The sequence below is a fragment of the Amblyomma mixtum genome, chromosome 3, assembly GCF_055824585.1.
Source record: "Amblyomma mixtum isolate Tamu chromosome 3, ASM5582458v1, whole genome shotgun sequence".
Classification (NCBI taxonomy): Eukaryota; Metazoa; Arthropoda; class Arachnida; order Ixodida; family Ixodidae; genus Amblyomma; species Amblyomma mixtum.
The window spans coordinates 404,834,749-404,847,034 of NC_143014.1; the positions used below are offsets into that span (position 1 = coordinate 404,834,749).

At 47.1% G+C, this 12,286-nt stretch overlaps 1 protein-coding gene across 10 annotated transcripts in view; it reads right to left on the reverse strand.

Annotated features, from left to right (window-relative positions):
- LOC149357460 (uncharacterized) overlaps positions 1-12,286 on the reverse strand; it is a 95,242-nt gene that overhangs the window by 68,903 nt on the left and 14,053 nt on the right. For 9 of the 10 annotated variants that reach the window (XM_089584717.1, XM_089584713.1, XM_089584709.1 and 6 more), the window contains 4 exons: positions 11,418-11,495; positions 10,137-10,250; positions 7,712-7,817; positions 6,351-6,518 (listed from right to left, as the gene is read on the reverse strand). In XM_089584717.1, the coding sequence (XP_089440843.1) occupies positions 6,351-6,518; positions 7,712-7,817; positions 10,137-10,186 (324 nt within the window). In that variant the 5' untranslated portion in view covers positions 10,187-10,250; positions 11,418-11,495. The remainder of the gene's footprint in view (positions 1-6,350; positions 6,519-7,711; positions 7,818-10,136; positions 10,251-11,417; positions 11,496-12,286) is intronic. The other variant, XM_089584712.1, reaches the window with a different exon arrangement.

Consider the following 12,286-nt stretch of genomic DNA (forward strand, 5'->3'; position numbering starts at 1 on the left):
ATGACACTTTTATGCAGAGTTCGATATCGTCCGAAGGTGCAGTAACAGTGCATTGCAGCAACGTCCCACGGCACTCAAGCTAATCATTTTACCACATTTAAACTGAAAAATCTGCGTTCCCTGCTGCGGCGTTTAAGTAGGTGACACATTCGCAACGCTCGATGCAAGCGCCACCGTCAATGGCGCTCTGGTGTGCTACTCCAAAGTCATTGCTAGGCCTCACTTGTTTCGTATCGAAGCCACAGAGGACGGCGCCTTTGAATTGACCAAAACTATGCTACATTGTCTACTTATGGCACTGCCTCACTGACAACCTCATGGTTTCATATTAAATGAAAGATATATGATTGATTTAAGCGACACCTTAGCAGTGGCACTGGCGTGCTAGCAGATTGGGCCAGTTGCACTGAAATGGCGGCAGCTGCTATGGGGCTGGGAGCATAAAACTACCTTGTGTTGCAATTATTACTCCTACCAGCAACTCGGTACAGGTCAGCAGTCCTCAAGGAGGACTGCTTCATTTTTGGCATTCCCGTAACCCAGAGCTTATCACTGTGTTCGTTGCAGCGCAACTCAGAACGGTGGCGAGCCTTGTGACGACAACGAATCATGATTCGAGATAACCGCAGTCAAGTTTGGTATCTGTGTTTAGACTCCCTGAGTGACTGTAGGTCAACCAACACCAACGTTTCAGCATCAGCAAAATTTCAACAAACATAAAAAAAAATGGTGGCTAACAGAGCAAGATGGTCATCTGCATGTGCCATCTGTGAAGTACGATCGTTGGCTAGACTTGGCACATAAAATGCAGGGGCAAGTTCAAAGTGCATCATTATGCGGGAAATAAATTGGCAAAATTCAGAGGTGTGATCATTACACGATTGCAATCATTATGAGATTAACACTAAGTGGCCCGCACAAATCTCAGCATAACAGTGCAATGCACTTCAAACAAGTATGATATGATTATGACTGTACCACTACAGTCAAATGCTGAAGGCAACATACAGCAGGCAATGTCGAAATTTCTAAGCGCGATTGGTAGTTGTCTGAGCCAGGCCTAAATGACATTAAAAAGGGTAGACAAAATAGAACTGTTGGTCGACTTCATTCTGTTGTAATACTGAAAACCTCTCAGTACCCATGTCCAACAGTCTTGGGAAACAATTATGAAAGGTGAAAGATTTTAATATATTATTCTGGAAACATTAAAGAGTGCTTGCAGAAGAATGCAAAGGCATCACGTTGGGCCCGATGTCACTGCATTATGAACTCCATTTTTGGCCGCAGTCTTCCTCAGCCAGGAGGCACAGCTGCAGTGATGAGTAATTGAAGGAGTCCTCCAAGTAGCAAATGCAGAAAAAGCAAACACTGTTCCTAAATAAGCTTGCATGAAAGAACATTTCATCAACCTCCTTAGTTCGAAAACCTGGTTGAATTAGTTCCGTTGTCATTGCCACCTGCCACTTACAGGGGTACATATTTTAAAAAATACTATCACTATTATTATATAGGTTTTAACATGGGCAATGAAAAAGGTTCTAGCGGAAGGCTCCGGATTAATTTAGACCACCTCGGAATCTTTACCGTGCAATGACATTTCACACCGCAGGCCGTCTCTGGGTTTCACCTCTATGGAAATGTAGCCACTGCGGCCTTGATTGCCTGCCACCTCCATGCACTCAGAAGCAGAGCACCCCAACCATAGCCACCATGGTTTTTGTTTGTGGTAGTTTAGAGTGCCAAAGCAAAGCGGGCTATGAAGGACACCATAGTGAAGGGCTCAGGAAATTTTGACTACATGGGGTTCTTTAACATGCACTGACATTGCACAGTACACAGGCCTCTAGAATTTCGCCTTCATTGAAATTCGACTGTTGTGGCCAGGATTGAACCCCCGTCATTTGGGTCAACACCCAAGCGCCCTATCCAGTGACCACCGTGGCGGCCGTACCTAAGGCAACAAACGTACTGAGCACTGCACTCTCGAAGGAAAAATGCTCAAGAGCGTAGTACTACTGCAAGAACGTAGCTTAAATGCCGCCTTTCACATAGCCTAGAATAAACATAGTATGCATGACTATGCATATGCAAATTAAACACTACGACACTAAATCGCAAGTATTTTTTACTTCATAAAAACCAATAAAATTTTACCACCAGTGGCGTTCTTGATAAACTGTTCAAGGTGGCAATCAACCACGACACTGCCAGTACTATAGCTACATTAAAAAAAATCAGAAAGGACCAGCAAACGACAAAGAGGAGAAGAGTGATTTCCTCTCCACCATCGGCAGAAGATCAGAAAGGGCACATTCAACACACATTTAATCTATACCACCATCAGGGGTACACCTCTTTAAAGGGGTAGAGACATCAAATTCCAAGGTTGTACAAAAGACTGCCATACGTTTCCTTTGTATGTGAGGACCATAAGAGCGAAGTATTAAATTTAAGGGAGGTCTAGAACATATTTTAATTTCATTTTAAAGTTTGTGAAAATGCTCACTCTTGAATTCTGAGCCATCGCTAGTGCATCAATGTGACGTAGGAACAGAGAAGAAAACACAAGCAAGTATTTCCTACGTCATTGCACAGTTTTCTGACGTACGGGACCAAGTTTTGCGGTTTCGCGGCCTAGCAACCTTGGTTACGCACGCTCGCTGCACGCTCGCGAGTGCGACGGTGCTTTACGCCCGGCGTTGCCGCAGGCGATGTCGTTGCCGAAAGATCCACTTTTGCAGAGGCATATTGCCCGTGCTCTAATGTAGGAAGCATTCTCTAGTATCATGGATGTTATGTATTTTCTTGTGCGAACGTGAAGTACGCCGAGCATGCAGGCCGGCCGGCCAGCCTGGATCCCATCTGTCGGCGTCATAAAAAGGAGCTAAAGTGTGTTCTTGACGCAAAATAATAAACCCTCGGATAAGAAATATGAAAAATGTGTCATTTTTGAGGATCGCTGACGAATACTGAGCTGCTGGCAAAGGTAACGACTGTGATACGAGCAAACTTTTTGCCACAACCGCCTCGCAGCTGCCGCTGGCCCGACGTTGCGGTCTGGCTCGCCTGGCGCCTGCTCGCTTCGCTGCTGAAGACGTCGTGGAGATTTACTATACTATTATTTTATTGTGAGATGATGCTGTTGACAGTAAAGCAATGTGTAGAGTAGGCCTTTTATTATAGCGCAGGCGACTTCCGAAGCGCCGGCCGCTGCGACTTCGATGCGGAAGAGGCTATAGGCCTAGCGACGACCACGGCAACCAGGCAGCAAAAGAGCTCGTCGCCCGGAGCGCCCGCGAGCGATGCCGTTGCCGAAAGCTCGAAACATAAGCAGGCATGCTTTGTCGCTGCTCGAGCAGTCTTTCTGAGGGACTGCTGTACGGTGGCGAAGTGCGACACCGGTTGCGGGCGGAGCTTGGGTAGAGCGGCGCAGCGATGCTCACCGCTCCGTGTCCCTGTTGCAGTGGGGCGGCAGTTCTAAAGCGACGATGTGGCAATATGGCTTGATGAATGTTGCTGCGCGTGCATTATTTGTCTAAATAATGATTGCACTTCGCGCTCTGAGCTCGCTACTTGTTTTTGGTCGGAGAATGTTTTCGCTCGGCCACTGATATGCCCAAGGCACGTCGGGCAACGGGTCTTGTTTTGGTCGGCGGCGTTGTCACACTAGGACGACGCTTGGTCGTTGGGGCATCGTCGTCGTCGTCGGTGCAGTGTGACTGGCTAGTCTGGGAACGACCAGGTTGGCCGACGAGACCGTCGGCGTCGCTGTCGCGTCGACCTCGGGATCCCGTCGGCCTAGTGCGAACGCGCCTGAACTGCGCGCTGGTCCCAGGCTGCCCTAGTCGTCGCTAGGCCTAGGTGGTCTCGCTTCCGCAGTTGACGGCGCTTTGGAAATCGACTGTGCTATAATAAAAGGCCTACTCTTCACATCGCTTTAGTGCGAACTCGTTCCATAATAGAAGATAAGTTCGATTTCCACGACGCCTTCATCAACGGAGCTAGCAGACGAGCAGCGCACACAAAGCAGCAGCGTCGAGCTGTCGGGATGGGACAACGTCGGCATGAGGTCGGCGCTGTTGTCGGTAGAGTGTAACACACGGGTCGGCCGACGGCTGCTATCTCGGCGACGCGACGACGATGCGCTCGTCAGGCGATGACCGGCGCTCGGTCGGCGTCTGCGCAGTGTGACAGACGCGCCGACGGCACGAAAATCGCTGCCGCCGACCATCGCCAGACTGAAATCGGCCGATCGTCGGCGTAGTGTGAACGCGCCTTTACCATTTGACGTTGCCTACACGCTCGGCGTTCGCTGGCACAATTTGAGCTGCGTCAGGCCTGACGCCTGCCTCCTCTTCGGAATCGCTGGCCAGCGGATCAAAAAAGTAATGGTTGTCGGGGTTCGAACCGCGGCGTCTTCTTCCTCGTCTGCGTCATCCCACGATTCCTCATAATCAGTGTCTTCGCCGAAATAAAACTCTTCTTTCCGACTCGGAGCTGTTCGACTTGCCCTCCGCCCGGCTCTCCGTGTTTACGCGCACCACGTGCGTGTCAAGCAGACGACATGCCTACACGACGTCACGGCTTTCCGGACCCACGTGACAACGCATTGTCTGGTTTTTGACGTCATGAAAGAGCTTGGCAAAACCTGGCAACTACGAACCGAAACTGAAACTGCTGGGTACAAATAATACGATTATTAATTATATAATGCGAGTTCATGCTTCTAAGATGGTGTTCCAGGCTCACTGAATCGCTACGCATTATTTACAACCCAGATATACAACACAAAAATTTGGTGTCTCTACCCCTTTAAGGGTCCCAATGTTACATCTTGCTTAACGAACGGCTGGTTATGAAGCACGTTTTCAGCTACATGTTCACCCACTAAAATTCCAGAAAGGAACAATACAAAATTATTATTCCACGATTGCCATTGCTCTCTTCCCTGAACATGCCATGTACGATATCTCCCACGCATTTCAGCAATTTCAAACAATCCACCACCGGTTGGAAAATGGAGTGTCAGTGAGTGGCATCATGCAGATTGCTGGCTCCACTGTAGAAGCCAATGCTGCAAGCTTTAAACTGATTGCTCCGGGACGATTTACTGAAACTAAGGTGTTGCTGAGATCCTGGCATGGTAACAGATGTTTAATCCTACGAGATACATGTGGCCTAGCACGAATCCAGAAGAATTGATGTGATAAACAAGGCCGTTAATCCAAGAACATTTTTGGAATTTTGCTAAAATATCATAGTTCCCTTGCGGAATAGAAAATGAAGAGTTCAACTGCGATTCTTCTTTCCTTTTCCACTTGCGGCTATAAAGCATCAAACAGATGGGCACAACTGCAAGAGGGCAATTTTGCAGGAAAAACAAAGGCAGTGAAGTTTTCGTGCACTGCAAAACAACAAATGCAGGGCGTCAGCTTAGGCAGATACTAATACCCTCTAAAAGAAACAAACCATAATTAAAAAGCCTATGGTTATACTGGCCTGCAGTCCCTCGTGACAAAATCGTCTGCTGCAAGCACTGTATCCTGTGGAATTTTGCGTACTACAAGTTCCATTCTCTCGTTACCGCGTCTCACACCCTTGTGCGGCCGTCGTTTATGAACCGCGGTGAAATGTCTTCAAAATAAAAGGTCATCGCGCATCTGGAATGACCAGACTAATCCACATCCTGTCGTATTACACACGGCAATTTTCTTTACAATAGTATCCGCAATGCACATTTGAAGAGCTAACAACAAAGCAATGCACTCCTAAGATTCATAAGGTTCAACAATAAATAGAAGAACCTCTAAAGTAGCCAGCGTGGAGTTCTGCCAAAGTAAGTTGCTCTGCTGTGGATGGCAGGTGAAGCGTAGTGCCTTCATCCTAACTCTTCTAACCACCACTAGGTGTACATAACCCCTAATGCTTTAGGACGCAAGCGCACAGTCTTGCCCAATCACACTCTCCATCATGCTATGGCAATTGAGTTTCTTCAGGTGAAACATTAAGCATTCATGTCAATCACAGTGTGACTTGTGTCGCGCATTCTTCGCTATGAAGGAAACGCGAAGGAAATAGATCCTGAAGTGTATCTTTCCGCAGAAACGTATGCGTTCAGATTTAGTTTAAGGAGCCACTGCATCAACGTCCACACCACGTGCCCCTAACAGAGCCCTTCAGCTTGCTCGTCATATTTCAATACTCAGAAATCCAAGAAACGGACCGGAGAACATGCATTTTGTTTCCAGTGAGAAAAACATGTAGACAGAGGAAGAGTGGACACCACGCACATCGGAATGCTGCTGCTTTGCCTTGCTGCTGAGGTGGGGATAAACACGTGATCTCACCTGGAAGGCCTTCCAGCACGCTCGGCAGAAAGACAAGCTGCCTCTACGTGACGACAGCAAGCCAGACAAAATCCTCCATTTACAGGACGTGGCGACAACTCTCCAGATTAGAAAACGTGAGCTGACCATCAAGCAGCCCTCTGTACTGGCCGCCACCACGTGTCCTTCCTGCACCACGAGTCGCATACAGATCTCAGCTGCAGCATACACACCAGGGCACACATACACTGCAGAAAATCTATTCCTTCGGACCATATACTCTGCAGCCAGATTTCGAGTACGTGAAAGACAGCACTTTTGGAAGAAGTTATTTCAAGCGCCTCTTGGAGCCCCCAGGCATGAGACAAAAACCTGACAGCAGAAGCAGCTGAAGCAGCCTAAGAAGGTTACTGCTACCACGCTACAGGGATTTCTTGTCCAGATGGCAGTAATAACTGCGTGACAGCTTCACTTAACAAAGTGGTGCATAACCGGAATATGTGCCCAGTTCTCACACGTCACTTTTTCTGCAGGTAAAATCAATTGAGGCACCCACGGAGATCAGAATGGTTGCTATTACGCTGTAAAAAAAAAAATACACGAAATACACGTCGTTCCCAAACAACATAAGCGAATTCATATCATTTTCTTCGAGTTGGGTTTTTCATACAAGCACTATCTGCCAGCCTCCAGACCAGCGGCCTAGCTCAAACACACGAGCAGCTACCCCAACAGGGTGATGCAAAGCGCAACTGGCCGTCAAGGCCTGTGGCCTTCGTAGTACAACAGCATGTTCTCGCGACGTGATACTGGGCATAGATTTCCTTAATGAGCATCAGGCGATCATCAATCTGCGTTCCAAGCTCATCACAATTTCGACAAATGAAGCTATCCTTTCGATGAAAAGCAAGAAGAAGCATGTTGCCCTGACTGTCCTGGATGAACAAGGAAGCATCCCACACCGGTCAACCGTCATGGTCACCGCAGGTGGCACGGATGCCAAGAACATGAAAGCTCTCATCGAGGGGAACACGGAATTGGTTCTAGAGCGCGGAATCGGCGTCGCAAGAGGCATAGTACACTTCTGCAATGGCCAAACTGAAGTGCTGCAGACGAACTTTAGCAAAGAATACCGGCACGTTAACAAAGGAACAAGGATTCCTTTCATCAATGAACTATCCAACATTCTCGATGCCTTCACCCTTTCCCGTCCAGACGATTCACCTAAGGAAGATCACAAGCACGTCTTAGACATAAACCAAGCGCTGACCCAGAACAAACAAGACGAGGCCCGCTGTCTGCTTAGAAGCTACAGCGAGTGCTTCTAGTCACTGCCGCAGGTTCGACAAATACCGGTTGCCAAGCAACGTATTGTAACTGACCAGCACGCCCGTCCTCTCCTCCAGAGCCCCTACTGTGTGCTGCCTTGAAATGCTTCGCGACGACATCATCCAGCCATCAAAGAGCCCCTGGCCGGCACCGGTTGTTCTAGGGAGGAAGAAAGGTGGCGCACTTCGATTCTGCGGTGATTACCGCCACCTGAACAAGATAACAAAGGACGTCTACCCTATTCCCCACATCGACGCCACACTGGACCGGCTGTGCAATGCCAAGCATTTCTCATCGATGACCTCAAGATCAGCTACGGGAAATTGAGGTCCATGAAAGAGATCGCGAGAAGACCGCATTCATTAATCCGGATGGTCTCTTCGAGGTCAAGGTGATGCCATTTGGTCCCTGTTCTGCACCAGCGATATTTCAGGGAGTAATGGATAATGCCGTCAGGCCTGAAGTGGAAGATTTGTCTGGCATATTTATATGACAGTTGACTTTGTCTTGAACTTTGGAGATCACCTAAAAAGGCTTCAAACAGTACTGGAGGTAATCATGTCATCCACTCTCACATTGAAAGCAGAGAAGTGCCACTTTGACTATGAAGAGTTGCTGCTACAACAACTCCTGCAAGACTACCCCACCAAGCAAAGAGAGATGCTACGATACCAAATCATCGATTTTAAGGTATGCTGCTTTTCCCAACCATCAAGGCATATCGATATTATGTGAGTAACAGTGGCATTTGCATGGCTGCTGCAACAACCCTGCTTTTCTTTTGAAGGCAAAGAGTAAATATTTTCTTCAGAAAGGTTCCCTAAGCTTTTAACAAATGCACGTGGAACTTTTTACAGTCATCGAACCCGGCCACTACAACGTTATTTTTCACACCATAATCCTTCGTCAAAAGATACTCCAAAAACAGTTCTTGATTTTCATGAATGAAGCTTTGTGATCGAAGAAATAGATGGACATACGCTCGACTTGCTGCACCAATACCTGGTTCTTAAAGATGATTTCTACGGAAGCATTTCAGGAGGTTGTCACACCCGTATGTCTCCACCCACCCTGCCCATCTGGCAGGTTGAAGTTAATGGGTGATCCCGAGAGTTTGCTTACCATTGTCAGTGCTAATGCATGTAACACACATCTCTCTCACCACCCCAAATACATGTACGCACGATTCAGGCTTCCGCTGACCCAGGGAGCCAGTTATGCGCACTTCCTTTCCTTAACATGATCGGAGTGCAAAACGTAGTAAACGCCAACGGCAATGAGCACAATGAACGCCGACGGCCTATGGCTTCCGCGCTGCATATCTGGCACAACGTTGTCAATGTCTGCAGTCCACATCTCTCTCTCATCACCCCACGTATCTATAAGCTTTGAAGAGAATTTTAAGGCGAAAGCCTTTAATGGCTCATGTTCGCGGTGTCTGTCCATGCTCGCTGTGTCCATCCGTGCCCTGGGATCGTGCCAACTGTGGCCTCTCCTCCGCGCAGCGGCGCGACCTCCTCCGTAATTTCCTTTCCTCAATTTCATTTTCTTCATTACGGCCCCTGTTTCTGTTTCTTCTTTCACTCCCACTTCCTCCCTTACTCTACAACTGAATGACGGGTGTACACCGAGGATCCAACATAATCATCACGAGCACGCCATCCGAAGAGACGGCAAGACAAATCAAGCAAATAAGACAACTCAGCATCCAGGGGGTCAACTACGAAGTCAACACGTACATAGCGCGCCGGATGATGTGATCCGGGGAGTCATCCATAGAGTTGGGCCAGGCCTCAAGACCAAAGAACTACTGGCGGAACTTAGAGTCCTAACGCATGGAGTCGAAATTGTCGGGGCGAGACTGTTGGGTAAATCCTCCTCAGCAATGCTCCTCTTCGACAGCAAATTCCTTCCCAAGCAAGTAATTTTTGCAGAGGCTAAGTACTAACGCTACCCGAAAGACCCTGAAAAAGATCCATGCTACGATCGAAACGTCGGGTCAAAATTGAAATCTTGATACAACGAAGTTTGCGGGGTCGTGAATAATCGTTCGTTATTTTGAAATATCGTAATGACGAAATACTCGCAAAAAAAGATAGTATTACTGGACAATGAAAACACTGTACCTTCAGGAAGGGCACACAACAAGCTACGTAATTCTCAAACAGGAATGCACCCCAGCACCTCGAGGATAGCGCAAAAAAAACAATGCGAAAGGCCAGTGATCAGAACCAAGCGTCAGCCAGTTAAATAGACTTAAACATCTTCCCATACTGAGCACAAATTCAGGCATTCAAACCTCTGATCTTGACGAGTCATTTAAGAGAAGACATAAGAAAGAGCTTGTTTTTCCATCAGAACAGTTGCTCAACCAAATTCGCCAGATTTAAACACTATAAAAGCGTTCAAGTCTGTGGCGCGATTACCCTACGGGAAGAGCCTCAGTACGCTCTGCTACAACGACAATGACTGTAGTACCTGCTCCGCCAATCCTGAGGTGTTGGTTGGATGGCGCTGACCATCTTCATGCTGGGAAGCGTGTCCTGAGGCCCGAGCAGCAAAGGCCGCAGAGTAGGTCCCCTCCAATGAGGCCTGAAAGATATACAGATTATTAGGATCATTAGACCAAAACACGTCGGAAACCTCATCCCAGACCTCTCCTGCATCCAACAGCACTTTTCACTTTCATTATAACTGCACCAATCCGATTTAGTTCCGAGGGGTCTTCTCCGGCCCTCTCAATTTAAGTGGTTTTCCTTTAATGAAATTCCGTTTAATGCGGTTGTCGTTCTCAGAAGTGTGAAATTTTGTTTGGCCTTCCGGGCAGCCGTTCAGTTTTCATTAAAATTGATTATGGCATGTAGCCTATATCATTCTGTCAACATGAGGACTGAACGAAAGGGAAGTGTTGCCATAAGACAGATATACTTACAGAAAGGTACTGTCATGTGGAGATAATGACGTCATGGAAAAGAGACGACCACACTGAAGTGGCACTAAAACTAACTCTTGAATGAGATGACCCTGCTGAAAAAGTTATGATGCAAAAAACCCGATATACCTCTCCGATCCTTTCCATGCATTGGTACGTTGTCCTCAATTTAACCTAAACTCTTAAAGGCTTCAGCCTCAATACAAAACAAGTTTTTAAGACCCTCCTCCCCCGTTAAGGAACGGCTAGTGGTGCGCGAGGATGCGCGATTGCACTGAAAGCGGTAAAGAAGTGACATCCGCCTCTGCTCAGGCACCACCAATCGTGGTGCAAGGCTGAAGGGGGGCCGTCTGAAGCATTCACTTCTCCACAAGGATACTGCCTTTGTGGCCATTAGCGCCTAAGTAAACAGACTTCTCGCAGTGTACACAGGGCAGCATGGGGTGCATAGTACGGTGCATTCACAATGGACCTGCGGCCCCGTTAGTTTGGCATCGGGTATGCTAGGTGGTTCGGACATGAAAGCATGACCCTCTCAGATGCAATCTAATATTGATTGTTTCTTTTACAAGAAAGTAAATTTTTTGAAGTTCACTGATTTTTTTTCCAAACTGTTCAATTATTTGGACCATAGTATCAGGACCTGCCAAGTCTGAAATATTGGTTGGAAACTGTGTAGGCAGCAGTATATATATATATATATATATATATATATATATATATATATACATATATATATATAGTAGCAAACCAGAAACCTTTCCAGTTAACATTCCTGCCTTTCCCCTTTCTCTGTATCTATCTATATAAAAATCCCGATCACTTACCAGATTCATCTGTGAAATCTCGAAGTTCAATGATGGGTCATATCATGGAGGCAAGTGCTGATACTCAATGATTTGTACCTGCAATGGAAAAAACAATTTTTGGCTAAATTCTATAAACGGGCAAAAGCAGGAGTGCACGAATGTTGGCTTGTCTTGTTACTTTACTGTTGGCTTTCATGCTGCTTCTCATGTCGGTAAATAGCAGGGTTTTAACATGGTCAACAGAGTAGGACGAGTGAAAGCAATTGATGCAACACCGCCTCAAAGTCAACTGCGTGAAAAGACATGGCGCGAGCAGCCGGCGTGCATAGCACACTGATTCCACCCCCGATGAAAGCCGCAAAGGCACACAGAACACTGCAAGCTTTCGTTTACGCTGTATATTATGTATCTTTTTCGCCTTCAGATACACAATCCACAGAGAACAGGCAGCAACAAAAAGGAAATCACTTCCTGTACTGATATCAACAGCCTGCCACAATGAACCACTGCATGACCGAGACTAAACTCGCCCCTATCCGCCAACTGCAGATAAGCAAGCAAAGAGGAAATAAAATGAAAAAAAAAAACTCCCCGAAAAGGTTTTGACAAATAAGATATGTCGTATGCAGTACGTGAAAACTTTTGACATTGGCCGCAGTCAGAAGGACCGTACGCGAGCGCGTCTCAAGTCGGCGTCTTTTGCGCCGTCATTCAACGATGCATTCAATTCAGAACTTTCAAGCCTCTGCAAGAGCGCACGCAAGTGTGTCAAGTAAGCTGAACAAAATGTTCGAAATCACCACGACGCCACGAATCGAACGGTCCCCGACAGCGAATGCTCAGAAAGACGCAAACGGCACAATTTTACTTCAGTGCAAAAACCTCGT